Source organism: Narcine bancroftii, chromosome 6, assembly GCF_036971445.1.
Source record: "Narcine bancroftii isolate sNarBan1 chromosome 6, sNarBan1.hap1, whole genome shotgun sequence".
Lineage (NCBI taxonomy): Eukaryota > Metazoa > Chordata > Chondrichthyes > Torpediniformes > Narcinidae > Narcine > Narcine bancroftii.
In genome coordinates, this window is record NC_091474.1 from 38,561,469 (window position 1) to 38,583,209 (window position 21,741).

The 21,741-nt window shown below is 39.9% G+C and overlaps 1 protein-coding gene across 2 annotated transcripts; it reads right to left on the reverse strand.

Annotated features, from left to right (window-relative positions):
- Window positions 1-227: 227 nt before the first annotated feature.
- LOC138735960 (troponin C, skeletal muscle-like) lies at window positions 228-20,375 on the reverse strand. Of its 2 annotated transcripts, none has more exons than XM_069884663.1 (6): window positions 20,355-20,375; window positions 9,450-9,507; window positions 8,436-8,579; window positions 8,209-8,323; window positions 802-938; window positions 228-685 (listed from the first exon to the last, which is right to left on the reverse strand). In XM_069884663.1, exons 1-6 carry the CDS (start codon window positions 20,355-20,357, stop codon window positions 654-656), a joined length of 489 nt encoding a protein of 162 aa, XP_069740764.1. In that variant the 5' UTR covers window positions 20,358-20,375; the 3' UTR covers window positions 228-653. The 2 variants fall into 2 exon arrangements, with proteins under 2 accessions (XP_069740764.1, XP_069740765.1); XM_069884664.1 differs by lacking the exon at window positions 20,355-20,375 and adding an exon at window positions 17,905-18,012.
- Between the last annotated feature and the right edge of the window lie 1,366 nt (window positions 20,376-21,741).

The following is a 21,741-nucleotide window of genomic DNA, read 5'->3' on the forward strand; positions in this document are numbered from 1 at the left end:
GTAAACACAACTTTGAAGCATCTGTTTGGTTACGTTAAAATTAAATTGAATTGCCCAGTATTTTATAACAAATACTTGAATAAACTTTCACAAACACTGAAGTCTGTGAAATACTAAGACAGAGGAGACCTTTATATTATTGTAATTGAACTTTGGAACCTATTGAGAATATTAATCTGGAACATGTTAAGCATGTCATGCACTTGATAAATGTGACAACAACTGGCTGAAAAAATTACATTAACTTTATTAGGAAAGGTTTGGAATATATGGTGCAGCTTTCCATACTGCTGGCAAAATCACTAAGAGTTTCATACATAGAATTGTGTTCTTTCCTTTGTTTGACTAAACTGCAGCAACCATGCTAGCCAGTATCAGTCCTGTTGAGTAGATTATGCAATTCTCTGCAGCAACCACAATCCTGTCAGGATTTTGATCAGTTAGTTGCAAAGGGCATGAAAAATGTGATAGGAGATGCAGCACAATGAAATATTTGTCATCATTTATTTCAAAGATTAATGTTTGTAATCTTGAGGCAAGAACGAGCCAAGAGCCAAAAGGAGTAATGTACTTTGCACCAAAGAAAGAAGATGGTACTTGAACAGGTTGCTTAAGAAATTAGATGTTGACAGTTTTTGAGGAATGTTGGTCATTTACTGGACATTTTCCATCATCTTCACCCATTCTGGAAAGAAGAAAGGAATCAAAGAAAAGAGGCTTGACTGAAAAGTACTCCACTGACTTGACAGAAAAAAAATATTTCAATCAGAATTGTAATCATGTTGTTATTTGTATACAAACCATCAAAGTCCAGTTTTCCATCATTGTTTTTGTCCCCCTCCTTCATGAGCTCATCAATTTCCTCTTCTGAAACTTTTTCTCCACCACACATGATTATCGCTTTAAGTTCATCCCGTTCAATGAAACCATCAGCATTCCTAGGCACAGAGAAACGTGTTAGCATTGGTTCAAAGCCACTTTGTCCCAGAAAAGAAAGAGAGTCACAATAGATGAGTCTTTCTACGGGCTTGAAGGATATAATTAGTGGAGTGCCCCGATGCTCACTGAAGAGCAGCAAAGCACAAAGTATCCAAGTTTTCCGAAGATAAGTGAGAGAATAAATGGGAGAGCCCGTTGTAACAAGAATACTCGGACCCTCAAAGACTGAGGGAGTGAGTGAAAACTTGACAAATGGAGTTTAATCCTAGAAAGTGAGAGCCCCTGCACTTCAGTAAAAGGAATTGAAAAGCAAACTTTTATCAATTCCAAATAAGGAGGTACAGAGCGACCCAGATTTCTTGTGAATTACAAAAAATTTTTACCAAATATACACAGGAAGTACTTATGTTTACGGCTTTTATTGCAAGGGATGTTTAGAAATAGAGAAGTATTGTTAAAATGGTTGCCGAAGCCCCACGCAAGATACTGTACAGAGTTTTGGTCCCTAATTTAAGAAAGAATACACTTCTATTGAAAGTAATCTCAGAAGAGATTCACCAGTCTCGTTCCTGGGATGAAAGGATTAACTTTTAACTAACAGCTAAAAAAGTTGGATTTGTAATCTTTGGAATCTAAAAGAATGAGGAATGGTCTTATTGAAACAGGATTCTAAAGAGATGTAACAGGGTAGCTATTGAAATGTTTCCACTAGTGAAGGAATCGTGAACAAGGGAATATACAATTACAGGATAAGAGGGTGATAATTTAAAAATGAGCTATGTTGGAAGTTTTCCTTGCAGAAGTCAGTGAATGCATGGTGGCATAATGGTTAGGGCAATGCCTTTGCAACACTAGTGATTGGGACTGGACTGGGATTTAAATCCTGCGCTGTCTGTAAGGAGTTTGTACATTCTCCTTATGTCTGCATGGGCTTTTTCCAGGGGCTCCAGTTTCCTCCTACCATTCAAAACATACTGGGGATGTAGGTTAATGGGTGTAAATTGGCCAGCATGGACTCATGGGCTAAAATGACCTGTTACCATGCTACATGTCTAAATTTAAAAAAAAAGTTATAATCTTTGGAATTCTCTAACCTTGAGGATTGGGAAATGGACGGATTCAAAGAGAAGCTATACAAATTTTGAAATGCTGGGAAATTGACAGCTATGGAAAACTGGAATAGTCTAATTTTGGGACAAAACCCACAAGGAAACTAATTCCTGATGAAGAGATTCGGCCCAAAATGTTGACTATCTATTGCCTTTGATAGATTTTGCGTGATCTGCTGAATTTCTCCGGAATTTTGAGTGTTGAAGGGCAGGACATGTTTGAAGGGGCATAGGTGCCCACTCCTGCTCCTATTTTCTTGTGTTCTTCTTTTGAACCAGCATAAAAAGGACAAATGGCATAATCAGAAATGCTGCTTTAGTTTGAATGTTATTAGATGATTTAAAAAAAACACCCTTTTACTTTGTTTTTGTTGTCATGTGACATGACCATATGAGCAGAATTAGGCGATCTGGTCCATTGAGTGTGACCCCTTCTCCTCTTTCCCCTCACCCCCCCCCCCACCGAATTCCATTGTGGTTGATTTACCATCCTTTTCAACTCCATTCTCCTGCCTTCTCTCTGTAACCCTGATCAAGCTCATCTAGAAACTTAAATATATCCAATGATTTGACCTCCATAGTCATAAATTCCATAGATACATCATTCCTCCTCATCTCTGTTCTAAAGGAATGTTTTTGTATTTGGAGGCTGTGCCCTCTGGTCCCAGACTTCTCCATCATTGGAAACTTGCTTCAGATCCATTCTATTCAATTCCCTTCATTATTCAATAGGTTTCAATGAGACATCCCTTTATTCTTCTCAACTCCAGCCAGTACGATCCCAGAACCATCAAATACTCCTCGTATGATGACCCCTTCATTCCAAGAATCATTCAACTGAACTTTCTCTGGAGTCCTGGACTCTCTCTAATGTCACTTCATCCTTTCTTAGATAAACAGCCAAAAACTGCTCATAATACTCCAAGTGTGGTCTGACCAATGTCTTATAAAGACTCCACATTACATCTCTGATATTTAAGTTATATCCATCTTGAAATTAATGCAAGCAATGAATTTTCTTTCTTGACCACTGGCTCTAACTGCAAGTTAACCTTAAGAGGATCTTGCACGTCTGTACCTCTGATTTCTGAACCCGTTGCCTGTTTAGAAAATAGTTTACATCTTTATTCCTTCCAACAAAGTGCATGATCATACTCTTTTTTTTTTACATTTCCATCTTCCATTTCCAAGACCAATCTCCTAATCTATCTGAGTTCTCTGTAGGCTTAGTATTTCCTCAACATTACCTACCCTTCCTCCTATCTTTGTATCATTCACAAATTTGACCACAAAGTCATCAATTCCATTATATTGTTACGAGCCCAGAGGACCTCAAAACCCAGCAGCATTAGATATTTACCCAGACAAATGGTTACTTAAACAAAAGTTACTTTTAATTATCTTTAAACATGAAAACAGAATCACACTTTAATTTATCACTATTGACCTAACTAACCTAACTTAACCCCCTTCTAATTTTAAGCACACGTGTATGTAATATGTATGCAAGTTCAGAAAGGTTCTTTTTGGACACAAACTGATCCCTTTTAATCATCCACATCACTGTCTTGCCGAAGAAACTTGTCCCATCAGGGTTTTCCAGATAATAACCTCTTTCTTTTTGGTCACCTTTTTGTTTCTCTTACTTCAAGTGAAACATTCGGCAACCAGTCCTCTCCTCTTGTATGAACCACAAGGGCTTTGACCAGGCTGAACTAAACACTCACAATCAGTCTTCAAAAATGGGGTTTTTACACAGGCTTGCCAGCTTGTCCTGTCCCAGTCCCAGCTGCTGCTGAACTGTAAAACTACAGAACTGAATTATCTCTCTCTCTCTCTCTCTTTCTCTCTCACACACACACAAAGCCTGTTTTACTCTCTCTCTGCTTGCAAAACCACATGACCCTTTTAGAACAGCAAGCTGCACTCCAGACAGCCTACGGCTCTGAACTATTCCGCCGATCTCTTTCATCTGTTGCTTTTAAAAACAACAATCCATTAGTGAAGTCTTTTGGGCACTCCCCAAAGTTTTTGCAAAGGCCCCTAGGAGCTGTCCTGTCTGGCTTGAGCAGAGTTCCAGTATTTTAAATAAGATCTACACTAAAAAAAACCTATCCCAATTTATCTTCAAAAAAAAACATATCTAGATATAATACAAACACAACATAATCTGTCACAATATGGATCATTGACATATAACATATAATAGTCAGTGGTCATGCATATTAACACTGTGAACCTGTTAGCTGCAACTGACCTAGACATATTCACAACAATACTCCAGTGGTACAGTGCTTTGGGAACTACAGGCATAAACTTAAAGTAAATGTTACTTCCTTACATTGCATTTGCTGTATTAAGATGGAAATTACTCAAATTGATTAATCCAAAAACATTAGGCTTTCAATACTGACAGTACATATCACCCCTACCTTTGATCTACATGTCTAGTGATGGAAATTCAAAATGAAATCACAAAATGCTGAACATGGTGGAAGCAGAAGACTCATCAAGTCCCTCAACTTTCTCACACAGTACATACTTTTCTGGCCAATCTTAATTACCTCGGCCTCCTGCTGTACCCAAGTCCTGGCAATCAAGTCATTACTGCTTTCAGTCACTATTTCTTCTTCATTCTAATCAAATTTTTGATGACATGAAGGTTTTTAAACAAGGTCATTCAGCATTACTGCCTTGTTAGTAGATTTCCCAACTTGATTCACAACCTGAGTCAGTGTTGCAAAATAATGGTGGTCTGGTTTTATACATGGCTCTGTGAGCTGCATGTCACGCACACATGAAGTCCAAAAACAGAAGCTTAGCCATAATTGGACCCTGTCCTTGAGGACGTCAGATGCAAAAAGGTACTTCTAGATCGAACAGAACCTGCCAGTTTTCAATGACCAGGTAAACTTCCAATTCTCATAATTTAGTTTGGGCCCACTTCTTATTAATAAGACAAGTATGTTCTCAATTTATTATTTCATATATTTTAATGCAAGAAGCATAGTGAACAAGGTAGATGAGCTTAAAGCATGGACAGTTACTTGGGGGTCATGATATTGTGGCAATTAGTGAGACCTGGCTACAGGAGGGGCAGGACTGGCAACTTAATATTCCAGGAAACATTTGTTTTAGATGTGATAGAGCAGGGGGTAAAAAAGGGGGAGGAGTTGCTCTGCTTGTTAAGGACATTACTGCCGTGAGGTGGCAGGATGGTCTAGAGGGATCGTCCAGTGAGGCTGTTTGGGTGGAATTGAGGGGTGAAGGAGGCATGAGGGTGCTAATAGGGGTGTATTACAGACCACCAAATGGGCCAAGAAAATTAGAGGAACAAATTTGTAGGGAGATAACGTATATGTGTGAGAATCATAAGGTAGTGATCATGGGAGATTTTAACTTCCCTCACATTGATTGGGATACCCATACAGTTAGAGGGCTGGATGGGCTAGAGTTTGTTAAATGTGTTCAAGATTGTTTTCTAAATCAATTAGTAGAAGAACCGACTCGGGACGATGTAATACTAGATCTCCTGTTAGGGAATGAGCTAGGTCAGGTATCGGACATTAATGTTGGAGAACAAATTGGGTCTAGTGATCATAACTCTGTTAGTTTTCGGGTAGTTTTAGAGAAGAGCAAGGAGGGGACTAAAGTTGAGGTTCTGGATTGGAGAAGAGCAAATTTCGAAGGAATAAGAAGGGACTTGGGGAGTATTGAGTGGGGCAGGATATTTTCAGGTAAGGATGTAAATGAAAAATGGAGGATATTCAAAAAAGAAATTTTGAGGGTACAGACTAGATATGTCCCAGTGAGGATCAAAGGAAAGGCTGGAAGTCATAGGGAGGCTTGGTTTTTGAGGAATATTGGAAATTTGGTTAGGAGAAAAAGGGAGGTGTACAAGAGGTATAAAGAGCAGGGAGCTGAGAGTTTGAAGGAGGACTACAAGGAGTGTAGAAGGAATCTTAGGAAAGAAATTAGAAAGGCCAAGAAAAGGCACGAAGAGGCTTTGGCAGACAGAGTAAAAATAAATCCAAAGGGTTTCTATAGGTACATTAAAAGTAAAAGATTAGTGAGGGATAAAATTGGACCCCTTGTAGATAGCGAAGGTAGGCTGAGTGAGAAGTCAGAGGAAATGGGGGAAATTTTGAATGATTTCTTTGCCTCGGTATTCACTAGGGAAAAAAAATATTGAACCAGTTGAAGTAAAGAAAAATAGTGGGGAGGACATGAAGCATATAAGGATAACCGAGGAGGTAGTGAAGGCTGTGTTGAAAAAGATAAAGGTGGATAAATCTCCGGGACCGGACAAAATATTCCCAAGGACACTAAGGGAGGCTTGTGGACACTGGTCATGGGGGTACTGCCAAAGGATTGGAGGGTGGCGCATGTGGTTCCACTGTTTAAGAAAGGGTCCAAATGTAAACCTGGGAATTATAGGCCCGTGAGTCTGACAACTGTGGTTGGTAAGTTGATGGAAAATGTTCTGAGGGATGGTATTTACAAATATTTGGAGGTACAGGGATTGATAGGGAATAATCAGCATGGTTTTGTCAGGGGTAGATCATGCTTGACAAACCTTATTGAGTTTTTCAAGGGGGGTTACAAAAAAGGTTGATGAAGGGAAAGCTGTGGATGTTGTCTATTTAGACTTTAGTAAAGCTTTTGACAAAGTTCCCCACAGGAGGTTAGGAGAAAAGGTGGAGGCATTAGGTATAAATAAGGAGGTAGTGAAATGGATTCAGCAATGGTTGGATGGGAGGTGTCAGAGAGTAGTGGTAGAAAATTGTTTGTCCAATTGGAGGCCGGTGACTAGTGGAGTTCCTCAGGGATCGGTCCTGGGTCCACTATTGTTTGTTATATATATTAACGATCTGGAAGTAGGGGTGGAGAATTGGATAAGCAAGTTGGCGGATGATACAAAGATTGGTGGTGTTGTGGACAGTGAGGAAGATTACCGTAAATTAAAAGGTGATTTAGGAAGGCTGGAGGTGTGGGCTGAGAAATGGCTGATGGAATTTAATACAGATAGGTGTGAGGTGTTACATTTTGAAAAGGCAATCTAAATAGGTCATATGCATTAAATGGTAGGCTATTGAGATGTGCAGAGCAACAAAGGGATTTAGGAGTGATGGTAAAATAGTACCCTCAAGGCTAATACTCAGGTAGATGGTGTGGTGAAGAAGGCATTTGGAATGTTGGCCTTCATAAATCGGAGTATTGAATTCAAGAGTAGGGAGGTTATGATGAAATTGTACAAGGCATTGGTGAGGCCAAATTTGGAGTACTGTGTACAGATTTGGTCACCAAATTATAGGAAAGATACAAACAAAATATAGAGAGTACAGAGAAGGTTCACGAGAATGTTGACAGGATTTGAAGGTTTGAGTTATAGGGAAAGGTTGCGCGGACTAGGGCTTTTTTTCTCTGGAGCGTAGAAGATTGAGGCGGGACTTGATAGAGGTGTTTAAGATTTTAAAAAGGCAGACAGAGTAAATGTGGATAGGCTTTTTCAATTAAGAGTGGGGGAGATTCAAACTAGAGGGCATGGTTTAAGACTGAAGGGGGAAAATTATAAGGGGAACATGAGGGGAAATTTCTTTACACAAAGGGTGGTGGGGATGTGGAATGAGCTTCCAGCAGATGTGGTTGAGGTGGGATCATTGGTTACATTTAAGGAAAGACTAGATAGTTACATGGAGAGGAGAGGACTGGAGGGGTATGGACCGGGTGCTGGTCAGTGGGACTAGGAGGGTGGGAATTTATTACGGCATGGACTAGTAGGGCCGAACTGGCCTTTTCTGTGCTGTAAGTGGTTATATGGTTATATGGTTATTTCTAATATTTCTATTTCAAGTGATGAAAATATCTTTTCTCACAGTAACCATAGGCCAAGATTTCAAATAACTCTTGTGTGGGAATCTAAAAATATAAACCAAGACAATAAGAGGTATCCTCCTAATTAGGATTAACCTTTAATTTAGCTATTCTCACCAGGGGTCACACCGCACATTTATGTGGAGCCATGGATTAATGCAGTTGGTAGGAGAGAAGTATGGAAGAAACCAACTAAACGTGATTGCTTCACAGGGAAGGAATCCCAGAAACTTTGAGCAGAGACTAGCTGCTTTCAACTATCATGGTCGTACAAGGTCAAACTCACTGATCAAACACGCGAAAGAATTCTGCCAACTCTTCTTCAGATTTTCCTTTTGCTTCCTCCTTCATCTGACGCACCATCATAACCAAGAACTCTTCAAAGTCAATGGTACCACTTCCTGAGGTAAAATGACAGTAAATTATAACAGCTTGGTTCATTGTTCATCGTAAACATTTGAGAAACAGCCACCTGGTTAAAAATGCTAAGTGCAATGAACAAATGCATCTTACCATCTTCATCCACTTCCTCAATAATGGCATCCAATTCTTCTCTGGTAGGATTTTGCCCAAGGATTTTCATCACTTGCCCCAGCTCCTTGGTGCTAATGTCGCCACCACCATCAGCATCAAACATATCAAATGCAGCCTTAAACTCTATGGAAAGAAATGCAAATATTTGTCTCACTTCATTTACTTCCAAAGAAGCCTGATTATTGGGTATTTCTAAGAATATACATTCTTAAATAGCATCTCACATGTTGTTTGAGTAAGAACAGAGACTGTATTGGTCTTTTGGCTCAATGTTGTGACAACCTGTATAAACCTACTTCACATTAATCTAATTCTTCCTTACCTCACAGCCCATAATCCTCTAGTTTTCTTACATCCATATGACTATCTCAGTCTTTTAAATGTCTCTATTGTATGACCCTCCATTACCACTCCCAGCAATGCATTCCAGGCATGCATCACTCTCCGAGAAAAAAATATATACTTGTCATCTTCCATTAACTTTCCTCCACTCATCTTAAACAGATATCCTCAGATCTTGGCTATTGTCACCCTGTGAAAATGATGCTGGTTGTCCATCCTATCTATGCCTATCATAATATACCTCTGTTAGGTCATCTCTTGTCCTTTGTTGGTTGAAATTAAAAAGTTCTAGCTCAGTCAAACTTGTTTCAAAAGTCATGATCTCCAATCCAGGCAATATCATGGTAAATCTTTTCTTAGCCTTTTTAAAGTTTCCACTCCTTCCCATAATGAGGCCATCAGAACTGATTGTGATACTCTAAATGTGGTCTAACAAGAGTTTTGTGGAACTGCAGAGACTAATATAAACATTGACTCTCAAATCTGCAGAAGTGAGAATGTTATTCTTAATCTGAAGTGAAAAGGACAAAAGATTAGTGCACAAATTCCAACAACTCTCATAGAATAGAGTGACTACTGTGGCTAACAGTGGAATCTGTACTCTTTAATTATTATTAAAATATTCAGTCAACTGAAATTTCTCCTACTCACCAGCGATCATTTCTTCGCTGAGGTAAGACCTCGCGTCTGCTTGTTGTTCGGTCATTGGCTGAAAGAGAAGAGATACAACTCTGCAGTGGAGAGATAGAGAGCATCAAATTCTTTGGAGCCCACTTAAGTAATGACATATCCTGGTCACACAACTTTTCCTCACTTGTCAGGAAGGTGTAACAGCGACTGCACTTCCAGAGAAGACTTAGGTGGGCAATGCCACTGGCCTCCATCCTGTCAAATTTCCACAGTAGCTATAGTGAGAGCATCCTGTCTGGCTGCATCAGTGTGGAATGGTTGGTGCAGAGAAATGAATCAGGTGTCAATCCACAGGTCCATAAGCACAGCAGAGAGGATCACTGGAATCTCCCTCCCTCCCTCCATCCATCTACATGATCTAATGGGATCATTGTCTGAAGAGGGCTCACAAAATCATAAAGGACCCCTACCACCCTGCACATAGCATCTTCCAGCTACTCCTGTCAGGAAAGAGATACAGAATATTCAGAGCCAGAACCACCAGGCTGAGGAACAGCTTCTTCCCATGGGCAATAAGACTGTTGAATGGCCAATGACTGATGAACTACTCATACAAAACCCTCCAAGACTCTACCTGAGGTTCTGAATTGGAGAAAGGACAATTTTGAGGAAACTAGGAAGGATCTCAATTGAAATAAGTTATTTTCTGGCTAGGATGCATCTGGCAGGTGGAAGGCCTTCAAGGACAAAATTCTGAGAGTGCAGAGATTGCATGTCTTTTGTCTTTGGCTCGGCTTCGCGGACGAAGATTTATGGAGGGGGTAAAAGTCCACGTCAGCTGCAGGCTCGTTTGTGGCTGACAAGTCCGATGCGGGACAGGCAGACACGGTTGCAGCTGCTGCAGGGGAAAATTGGTTGGTTGGGGTTGGGTTTTTCCTCCTTTGCCTTTTGTCAGTGAGGTGGGCTCTGCAGTCTTCTTCAAAGGAGGTTGCTGCCCGCCGAACTGTGAGGCGCCAAGATGCACGGTTTGAGGCGAGATCAGCCCACTGGCGGCGGTCAATGTGGCAGGCACCAAGAGATTTCTTTAGGCAGTCCTTGTACCTCTTCTTTGGTGCACCTCTGTCACGGTGGCCAGTGGAGAGCTCGCCATATAACACGATCTTGGGAAGGCGATGGTCCTCCATTCTGGAGACGTGACCCATCCAGCGCAGCTGGATCTTCAGCAGCGTGGACTCGATGCTGTCGACCTCTGCCATCTCGAGTACTTCGACGTTAGGGATGAAAGCGCTCCAATGGATGTTGAGGATGGAGCAGAGACAACGCTGGTGGAAGCGTTCTAGGAGCCGTAGGTGATGCCGGTAGAGGACCCATGATTCGGAGCCGAACAGGAGTGTGGGTATGACAACGGCTCTGTATACGCTTATCTTTGTGAGGGTTTTCAGTTGGTTGTTTTTCCAGACTCTTTTGTGTAGTCTTCCAAAGGCGCTATTTGCCTTGGCGAGTCTGTTGTCTATCTCATTGTCGATCCTTGCATCTGATGAAATGGTGCAGCCGAGATAGGTAAACCTACAAGGAATACCTACAAGGAATAAGGACCAAGTGAACAAACATGGGGAACCTTGGTTTTCAAAGGATATTGGAGAGCAGGTTAAAAAAAAAGGAGGGGGCTATACATGTGATATAGACAACAAGAAGGAAATGAGCTCCTTACAGAGAATAGAAAATGTAAGAGAATACTTAAGAATGAAATTAGGAAGGCAAAAAGAAGAAATGAAGGTGCTTTTGCAGATAATATTGTAGAAAATCTCAAGGTTTCTACAAGTATATTAAAAGTAAAAGGATAGAAATGGACAAAATTGGACCCCTAGAAAATCAGAGTGGTCAACTGTGTGTGGAGCCTCACAAAATGAAGGAGATCTTGAACAATTTTGTTTTTGCATCACTATTTACGCAGGAAACTGGCATCGTGAATAAGGGTAGAAGGGAAACAAATAAAAGTGTCATGGAACATATGGAGTTTAAGGAGAAGGAGGTGCTTGCTGCCTTGCAATGAATAAAAGTAGACAAATACCCTGGACTGGATAGGACATTCCCCCGCACCTTGAGGGAGACAAGTGCTGAAATTTAAGGGCCCCTGGCGGATATATTCAAAATGCCCTTAGTCACAGGGGAGGTGCCAGAGGATTGAAGGGTAGCTTATGTTGTTCTGCAGTTTAAGAAGGGCTCCAAAAGTAAACCAGGCAAATATAGGCCAGTGAGCCTGACATTACTATGTAAATAATATGAAGGATTTCTGAGCGAAATTATATATAGATATTTGGACCATCATCAGCTGATTAAGGACAGTCAGCATGGATTTATGTGTGGTAGGTCGTGTTTAACAAATCTTGTAGAGTATTTTGAGGAAGTTGCCAAGAATGGTGATGAGGGGAAGGCTGTGGATGTTATTTATATAGACTTTAGCAAGGCCTTTCACAAGGCTCCACATGAGAAGTTGGTTCAGAAGGTTAGGACACTAGGTATAGAGATATATAGAGAGAGAGAGAGAGAGGTTGCAAACTGGATTCAAAATTGGCTTGGTGGGAGAAAACAGAGTGGTGGTGGATGGTTGCTTCTCAGACTTGAGGTCTGTGTTGAGTGGTGCGCCTCAGGGATCTATGTTGGGACTATTATTGTTTATTATCTATATAAATGACCTAGATGATAATGTAGTGAATTGGATCAGCAAGTTTGCTGATGACACAAAGATAGGAGGTGTAATGGACTGTGAGGAAGATTTTTAAAGCTTGCAGAGAGATCTGGTCCAGCTGGGAAATTGGGCCAATAAATGGCTAATGGAATTTAATGCAGACAAGTGTGAGGTGTTGTACTTTGGAAGAATGAATCAGGGTAGGCCATACACAGTAAATGCTAGGCCCTTGAGGAGTGTGGAGGAGCAAAGGGATCTGAGGATACATATGCATTGCTCCCTGAATGTGGCGTCGCATGCGGACAGGGTTGTAAAGAAAGCTTTTGGCATCTTAACCTTAGTAGATCAAGTATAGAAGGTTGGATTTTATGTTGAATTTATTCAAGTCATTGGTGAGGCTGTACTTAGAATATTGTGTGCAGTTCTGATCTGGTCACCCAGCAGCAGGAAAGATATCAATAAGATTGAAGGAATGCAGAGAATATTTACTAAAATCTTCAGGAGTTGAGTTAATGGGAAAGATTAAAAAGGTGAGGACTATATTCATTGGAATGAAGAATAATGAGGGGAGACTTGATAGAGGTTTATAAGATTATGGGGGGTATAGACAGAGTATCTACTCTGTGAATAGAATGTTTCCACTTAGATTGAGGGAGATAAATATGAGAGGTCAAATCTTTAGGCTGAAAGGGGAGAGGTACAAGGGGAAAAATCAAGGGAAAGTTTTTCATTCAGAATGGTAAGAGTGTGGAATGAGATGTAGTGAATGCAGATTCAATCTTGAGTTTTAAAAATAAATTAAATACATGGATGGAGAGGTCTGGAGGGTTATGGAAATGAGAGCAAGTCAGTGGGACTAGCTAGTTTTATTGGTTGGTTCAGACCAGAAGGGTTGAATGGCCTGTTTTTCTGTGCTGTAATATTCTATGGTTCTAATATTTATTTATATATACTGTAAATCACTATGTGTTTTATGTCTATATATTTGTGTGCGTGTTTTTTACACTAGAATGCCATTTTGTCCTGATGTATTTTACAAATGCATGATAATAATAAACTTACACTTGAATTTGAAATGTTTTATAATATAGTCAAGAGCAAGATGCCTTGTGAGCACTTTTTAAAAAAGATGTCCATTGATACCATCGTATGGTTTCAGCAGTGGCACAGCTAGTAGAGATTCTGCCTTAGAGTAGGAGATTGATGTTCGGTCCTGACCTCAGGTGGTCTCTGTGCAATTTGCATGCTGTCACTGAGACCATGCAAGTTTCCTCCAGGTGCTCTGTTTCCTCTCTATCCCAAACCATGCAGGGTGGTAAATTAATTGGTCATTGTAAATTGCCATGAGTGCCTAAGTGAGTGGTAGGATCTGGGGGAAGATGATGAGTAATCACTGGAAAGAATGCAGAATTAGTGTAAATGCTTGGTTGATGGACGGCATAGACTTAGAGGGGTTGTTTCTGTGCTGTATGACTTGGACAAAGACACAATTATACTTAGCTCGAGTGAATCCAATGTCCATTAAAAATCCATATTGACTTTTATTCTGCTCCTTTGGCTCAGATGACTCTGATACCATTTAATTGTGTACCCTCTTTGATACAATAAATGACTGCAAGAAGCCAGACTTAAAAATCTCCTGCATCTCCATCCAATGTTTGTTTAGCAGCAAAGTTATCTGGTCACATTTCACTTCACAGTAAGCCACTGCAGAAAACTGATAAAGTTCATCTGATCTCCACCCAAAATATTCAACTATTGTTTTATTCATTCCAGAAATTAAAGAGAGCCAATGTGTTGTTTTAGTTAATTGTCTTAATTTTTTTTTAAAGTCTGGCTTCCAGCATTGATAGAACAGGAGTTTAATCCTTCAAAGCAGATTCATTTAGATCATGGTCGATGGACATCTCATCGGGTTTCCATTTCAAGTGATGATTCATCTGAATGTTGAATTCTGTGTTCAGTCAGCAACTCTCTAGTACACTCAACTGTGGTACAATTGGTACAAGAGTTATATTACTCAATTGTAGTACAATTCTCTAGTACACTCATCTCTCTAGTACTCTCAATTACTTCAATTGTTTCCTAATGAGAACAACTTTTTTTTTTATTTGCCCAGGCTAAACCTGTCATGACTTCATGCACCTCCAAATACTGTCTCTCACCTTCAAGCAGAACAAGCCCAGCTACCCCAACCTAACCTTAAGGCTGAAATTGGGAATCTGAAACAAAAACAAATGCCAGCTTTTATAAAAAGGGGAACAGTTGACATTATAGGGCTGAGGACACTTCATTAGAACTGACAACCAGAAGCCCTGTTTCTCTTTCCACAGCTGCTGCCAGACCTATTAAGTGTTTCCAATATGTCTTTTCTTGTTGACAGCTAGGACCATTCTAATTTTTTTTTTGCACCATTGTGTATTCAGATTGAGCAGAATCTTGGGTTGAAGCCTAACCATTTTGCATACAGATTAAATACAAGTTTAATCCAAGTTTGATGTATGAATATCAGAATTCGTATATAAAACTAACCACTCAAATCAACCTCCTTGAACTTTCAAAAAGTAAAGCATGTAACACCATGTTCTCTGTTCCCATTGTGGAATATTCAGAATATATTGACTCTCATTATTTTCCCTGTTAAAGTGTCTCGAGGGATTGAACTTAAAAGCAGGGAGGTACTGCTGGAACTGTATAGGATACTAGTGAGGCCACAACTGGAATACAGTGTACAGTTCTAGTCTCCTTACTTGAGAAAGAATGTGAGGGGCTTAGCTTATGAGGAGAATTTGAGAAGCCTGAGACCATATCCATTGGAGTTCAGAAAGATGGAGGGGTGGGGACACATAAAATTATGAAAGGAACAGATAAGATAGAAACAGAGTGGTTGTTTCCACTGGTAGATGAGATAGATCTTGGGGACGTAGCTTCAAAATGCAGGATGAATAGATTTGAGACTAAGATAAGGAGGAACTGCTTCTGCCAGAGAGTATCAAATCTAAGGAATTCTCTACCTACGGAAGCATTATCTGTATTTAAGACAAATATAGATTGATTTTTGAAGAATAGGGGAACACAAGATTGTGGGGAAAAAAGCAGGTAAGGAGCAGAGTCCATGGCCAGATAGGCTATGATCTTTTTAAAGGGCAGAGCAGGCTCGACAATCGAGATGACCGACTCCTGCTCTTATTATTTTTGTTCTTGTGTCTCTAAACAATATATTACTAATTTCCTCCATGTTTGCCACAAAATATCTTTGTGTCGTCTGTAAATTTGAAAAATTTATTCTGCATATTCATCCGTAAGTCATTCATATGTATGAGAAAATAAGTGCTCTAAAATTAACCCCTGGGGAACAATTCTGTTCCCTATCTTCCAGTCTGGAAAATAATTTACAACTACTCCCTGCTTTTTGAGTTTGAGGTGATTTCATATTCCAAAATCTATTGCATCTTTAATTCAATTGGACCCAATTTCGCTAACCAGCATTGGGACTTCCGAAATATCTTCTATAAGTCAATGCAGCACTTATTGTAATTCCTCTCATGAATCATCATTGTTGCCTCCTCAAAGAAGGAAATTAAATATGAATTATTTTAACATTTGGAATGTATGTCCTTTATCTCCTCAAACCTCAGAGTCAATTATTTTAATTCCCTGATTTCTGTTAATATTTAACCATTGTTCAAACCCAGTAGAAGGTGGAAGTGATACCCCACATCATGTGATGTTCCTAAATCATTCTGCAGTGAATTTTCCCGGCTTATTTAAATTTTGAAGGATATTCTACTTTCTCGAAAAAGCAAATTCTCCTCTGCATGACCTGCACAGTACCAGATATACTCAAATACACCAAAAGCTAATGACTCTAATGTGCCTGATAATGTATAGGTCAGATCAGGGTTCTTACTGCTAAGCAAATTCAATACATAGCAGTAAATACCGTGATCCACTAGATCACTGCCCTATCTTAGCCCAGTATAGGCTTCAGTCAAAGAATCTGTTTCTATAAATGGTAGTTCTAGCAGTAGAGTCTTAAATATTTCTGACTAAATATAGCACACACACATTGCACTACATCTTGTAACCTTTTAAAGATCCTTCCTTCCACTGTTCAGAAACTTCTCAGAAGTTCTCAGCAGTTCTGGACTGCTTCTTTTATTACATTTGGCCAAATTCCAATGCAAGATCCATATCATGTGGAATATGGCCTCGCAATCTTTGCGGTCCAGTATTTCAAATATCCAAAAAAGATGAATAAAGATAATCCAATAATTGAACTAGTGCTCCTTGAATGATATCAACTTCAACCATTTGAATACTAATTTAGGGAATATTATCTTAGACAACTTGTAGTGTCTTTCTGTGGGAAGGCAATAAAGGCATTCTACTTCCAGGATTTTGACATTTTAAGAATTGAAGAAGCCATTCAATATGAGCAGATACAGCATATTCCAATTTACCTATGGATGATTTTTTTAAAAAAAACACGTGTTTGGAGATGTTATTGAAAAAGCCTTTGCAAGTTGACCCACTGCATTGTATGACCAGGCAACGTGGAGGCTGAGATCTCTCAGGTAGGAGATGGACTGCCAATCAAGGGGATTGTTTTATTCTGGGAGGCATCAATGTTTCTTAGTGATCCAGGCAAATGAACAATATTCCAGGGATATTCCTGAAATACCTTCTCTCAGAGAGACTTTGGAAAGTCAGTAATTGAATCACTCAAAGTAAAAATGGTTAAATTCATCTGTGGTTGTACCTTTGAAATAATTGGCCCACTGAATCCTTGACAATGATGGCCGTCCATATGCCAATGAGTCTGATTACAATCATCCTTTTTAATTCCATCTCCCTTTAGTTGTTCCTTTGGGTCTGATCCTCTAATATAGTTGCTTAATTTTGACAGTGGTACGCTGATACACATGAAACTCTCAGAGCATTGTGTGGAAATGTCCAAGTCTTTAAAAAAACAACAATCCCTTCCAGCTTTACTTAACCTGTACAACAAGGACCCACTGGTCCTCCGATTTCACACACAGCCAAGAGACCTTTGTCAAAAGAAATATCCCTAAATCAACAGAGCAATAAAGCATTGAAGCACTCCATGATTAGGATAAATAAAGGAACAGGGTGTTCCATATCTAGTCCCAAAGCCTGTCCCTTCAGTCCAAATAAACCGACCGATTTGTACTTCAATTCTGATTAACCGTTTTATTTCCTACCTCTCAAGACTTTTACCAAACAAAAATGTGCTGATTTGATTTTTTGAAAATGTAGACAAACCACTAAAGAACTGTGCAAGTGAACTAACGACCTTATCAGACAATAGTTTTGGTGGTTAACTGAATTACGGATGTCAGAGTCTCGGTATGTGAACAAAGTTACATCTTCATACTGCTAAGACATTTATTGAATGTAAATTCCACTTGAAATAAACTACTTTTTCCCCCGTTTCAAAACGGAGAAATTGTTGAACTGATTGAAACTCGGGGTTTCTCGCCAATCATTTTGCCTACGCAAACTGCACATCCGACAAACGTCTGCGAATTCGCCTATCAATCCCCAATACATTATAAGGCTTTCCCATTTTGGCTTCGGAATAGGCCCAGGAGATCTATTGCTTATCTGACCAAAGGACGAGTTGGCTTACTGCAATTTTCAAGTGCTGAGAAAAGAACATCAAATGTGCACATTTCGTCGATAAAGTTTGGAAATAAAGCATGTCCACATTATTCATTCCAATCCCTGATTTTGCTGTAATTAAGGAACAATGCATTTTCTTACCTCGGCTTTTATTTGTGGACAACCTCCACTTCTGACCTCGACAGCAGCAACAATGTTAATGTTACTTGCTCTGTAAATTTACCTTAGTAAACTCGTCGACGTCGGCTTTCTCCAACAGCAAATCAGCTCAGGGGAAGAAGGAGATATTCCGCTGAGCAAGCAGAAAGCAAAATGCAGAAAGCAAAGTGTGGAACGGAGAAGATCCGGATCACATCACAATAATCTTACAAGATGTGGCTTTAGATTTACTTTTAACCATCTCCCCTTTGTCGAGAAAATGGGCCGATCTGACGCAATCTAATTTGACGCACTATTCTCTGTCGATATTGGGCTGGGGGCGAAAGTATTGCTCGTCCAGTGCATTGGGCGGAAAGTACTTGTGTACATTGGGCATATTGTTTCATTCGGTGTTTTATCCTTATAAAGAACCAGCAGTGATATCATAATATAGAATTGGTACTGGATCACCAAGAGCAATGTGGGCCGAATTGGCCTGATTCTGGGGATGTACATTGGGGGAGCATGTGGGCCGAATGGCCTGATTCTGGGGATGTACATTGGGGGAGCATGTGGGCCGAATGGCCTGATTCTGGGGATGTGCATTGGGGGAGCATGTGGGCCGAATGGCCTGATTCTGGGGATGTACATTGGGGGTGCATGTGGGCCGAATGGCCTGATTCTGGGGATGTACATTGGGGGAGCATGTGGGCCGAATGGCCTGATTCTGGGGATGAACATTGGGGGAGCATGTGGGCCGAATGGCCTGATTCTGGGGATGTACATTGGGGGAGCATGTGGGCCGAATGGCCTGATTCTGGGGATGTACATTGGGGGAGCATGGGTGCTGTTATGTTTGACTCGTTCAAATTAAACGATTTAATAATGGCTGTATAACTGGAAAGTCCGCCGTTATCTTACACTGATCTGTTTCACATTTATGACAACGTTAAAGGGAATCAATCCTGCAAATCACACTGGACTCAGAGTCTGAAGATTCACTGGGTGGCGTTAGATATCACAATAACAAGCGATGGCCTCAGTTGGGCGGTCTTGCAGCGAAATAATATATCAGATATTTTTAACTGGCCGGATTAATCCGTCCCATATAGGGAAAACTCAGCCGGACAAGCAACCATTTCCAGTTGGGAGAGACCCTTCAGTTTGAAGTCATCAGCAAGTTCGGACACACGTGGTCTGCCGAAAGGCTGTAAGGCAACTAGTTTTATGTGAATCGCCTCTTCCGATGTTTTAAATATCTAATTACATCAGTCTTCATTGAACACCACAATAATCAGCCCCGATCCAGCCAATAAAGCCACACATCATTGATGTGGTTCTTTATTTTTCTCTCGGTCAAACAGAAAACGATTGTCGATGTTCGAAGTAGAGAGTTAACTGTCTCGGTTATTCCGATGTGTTTCATTTAATTTGGAAGACCGGAGTAAAATCAAGCCGTGCTTTTGGAGATCGCATTGTTGAACTATATCAGGTGCGTGCACCGTGGTCTGGACACTGCAATCAGACGGCAAACATGAGGTTGATGTGCACGATACAGATTTGCTCTCCGCCTTGCGTTTTCCTGCTAACGTTTCGAAATTTGCCCAGTCCATTAAAGGAGGAAGCTCCCCGATGAGCAACTCTCTTAGCACAGAAACTTTAGCCATAGGAATGTGCCTCGTAAGTGAAGGCTCACTCCGATTCCCTCTATTTATAACGCGAATCTTAGACTTTTAAATCCATTTCGGTTGCTCTTCCATGTGCAACCGGTCGGCTGAAGCTCCTAAACAATTCACAGCCAGCGCCGGGAGAAATCTGACTAATTTGTTTCTCTATTAATTCATTTGATAAGGCTTTGCAAGAACCGATATTAATTTTGGAGGCTGCACTAAGCTGAAACGTTTGTTTTCTCTGGTAGCGTTTTCCTTTGTAGCTATCAAACCGGTTGAGAAAACATTTAAATAAATTGCATTTTAATGCTCGGTGGCTATTCCTCTTAATGTGTGTCTATAATTGTGTACTTTTAAAATGTTTCGCAAATTTTACAAACAACCTAATCCACGCAATTTGAAATTTCAGTTTTCTTTTCCTAAAAAAAGAACAACAAAGCCACTCTATTGAACGCAGCCGTCGATTCTGTCATCAGATGGTTCGACGGAACCTGAGTGCAGGTAATACTAACGTCTTCGTGTTGTGGTTAGCGCGGATACTTTTTTTTAACTGATAGCCTTTTATTTAAAATAGCTTCTGAACTTTCGCCATGATACTTTTAATTACTATTTGAATATTTTGGCTTGTGCATGGTCACGTACTTTTTACTATTTTAAATAACTTTATCACTGCATATATATAAATATATATACGCCACAGGAGTGGTTTCAGACGACCTGAATGGAGCTGAAACGAATGACACAACGCATTGGAAACATTAATGTAATGTATTTTTTGCTTACCATCGTCCTGGTTTTTTATTAGGTCGACACAGAAATTCAGGTAAAAATGAAACTCCTCTCCTCCACAACTCCTACTCGAAAGCTAGTCTATTTTTGTGCTCCGCTTATAAATTGCCCTCTTTCTTTAATTTGCCGAATATCCAGTGAGATTTCAGGATCTGTGACCTTGTTTGCTGAAAAGCCAATAGTGTGATCGCCACTCAGGCACGTGTCCTATTTTAACGACCAAACGAGGGGGTGTCTGGCCGAAAAAGGCTATATAAAGTGCCCGATTCGGGCTAAATTCCAGAGCATCAAGGTATGTGACTGTTTTTGATAGTAACTCATTTCGAGGATGATTAGAGGCTAGTTAATCATATTTCTATACCCATCATGTGTAAACAGTATGCATTCACTCTTTTTTAAAAATATTTTATTTTTGCTTTCTTTCCATAAATTTGCAGAGTGAATTCTCCAATATCAAAGTGTATAGATATCTCTTTTTCTAACAAAAACAATCAAATGAAACAAACCACCCCCCCCTCCCTTTTCACACTATAAATGCACACACCGTCGGGCTCACATTGATATTGCCCGTAACATTTCTATATGGGGGAAGTGACTTGTATTTCTAAGACAGTAGCATCTATTATTGGCTTTTAAAAAAAATTATAGTAGTTATAATGGGGCCATAATACATTCATTCTTGTCACCAAGATACACAGGGACCTTAAACCCTTTTGAAAAAAGAATTTCCTTTCAATTATTCGAGTTTTAACCTACCTATTTGCAGTTTTTTTTGTGGAACGTATATTTTGAACTGGAGATTTTAATAGAATAAAACAGATTTAAGCCATGAAAATATGACACAGATTCCACGAAATAACGATCGAAAAGTGACAACTTAACTGTCCAGCGTCACTCTTTTAGTCTCACAAGGATACAGGAAGATGCGAATCGTGTTCTCCATTTGGAACATTTCGTCTCAAATTCGTAATACAGCTCGGCTGTGGGCTTGTGAGTATAAACATTAGAGCCTTTATAAAGATGTGATGTAATGGTTAACATTGCACATTCAGTCTCAGAATGGGTCAAATAGCCGCGGCAAACTATTCTGAATTCCAACAGAGCAACATATCAAGTGCTGAAAGAATTCACGGTAGGTTTTTTTAGAGCTGATAATTATCTGAAGATGCCTCTTTGAAGGCTCGAGGTAATATTATTTAATTAAGGGAATACTGCTCCATCATCTTGGTTAAAGTTTAACAGTCTTAAGAGGAAGCTGCGAGTCACACTTTCGACTAGGCGACTAATTAAGACATTGAGAACCGTGGCTTTCAGATTAATGATATAAAAGACTTGCTGAAATGGTTAATTGTTTTAAAGAGGAACAAGAATATTTTAAACT

Bases quoted from the DNA above. Each gene is read 5' to 3' on its own strand.
- LOC138735960 (XM_069884663.1), bottom strand. The intron at 8,324-8,435 runs GTAAGATGCATT...ATTTTACCTCAG, and splicing joins TGAGGAAGTGGATGAAGATG to GAAGTGGTACCATTGACTTT. The intron at 939-8,208 runs GTGAGTTTGACC...CTCTGTGCCTAG, and splicing joins TTCTTTCGCGTGTTTGATCA to GAATGCTGATGGTTTCATTG.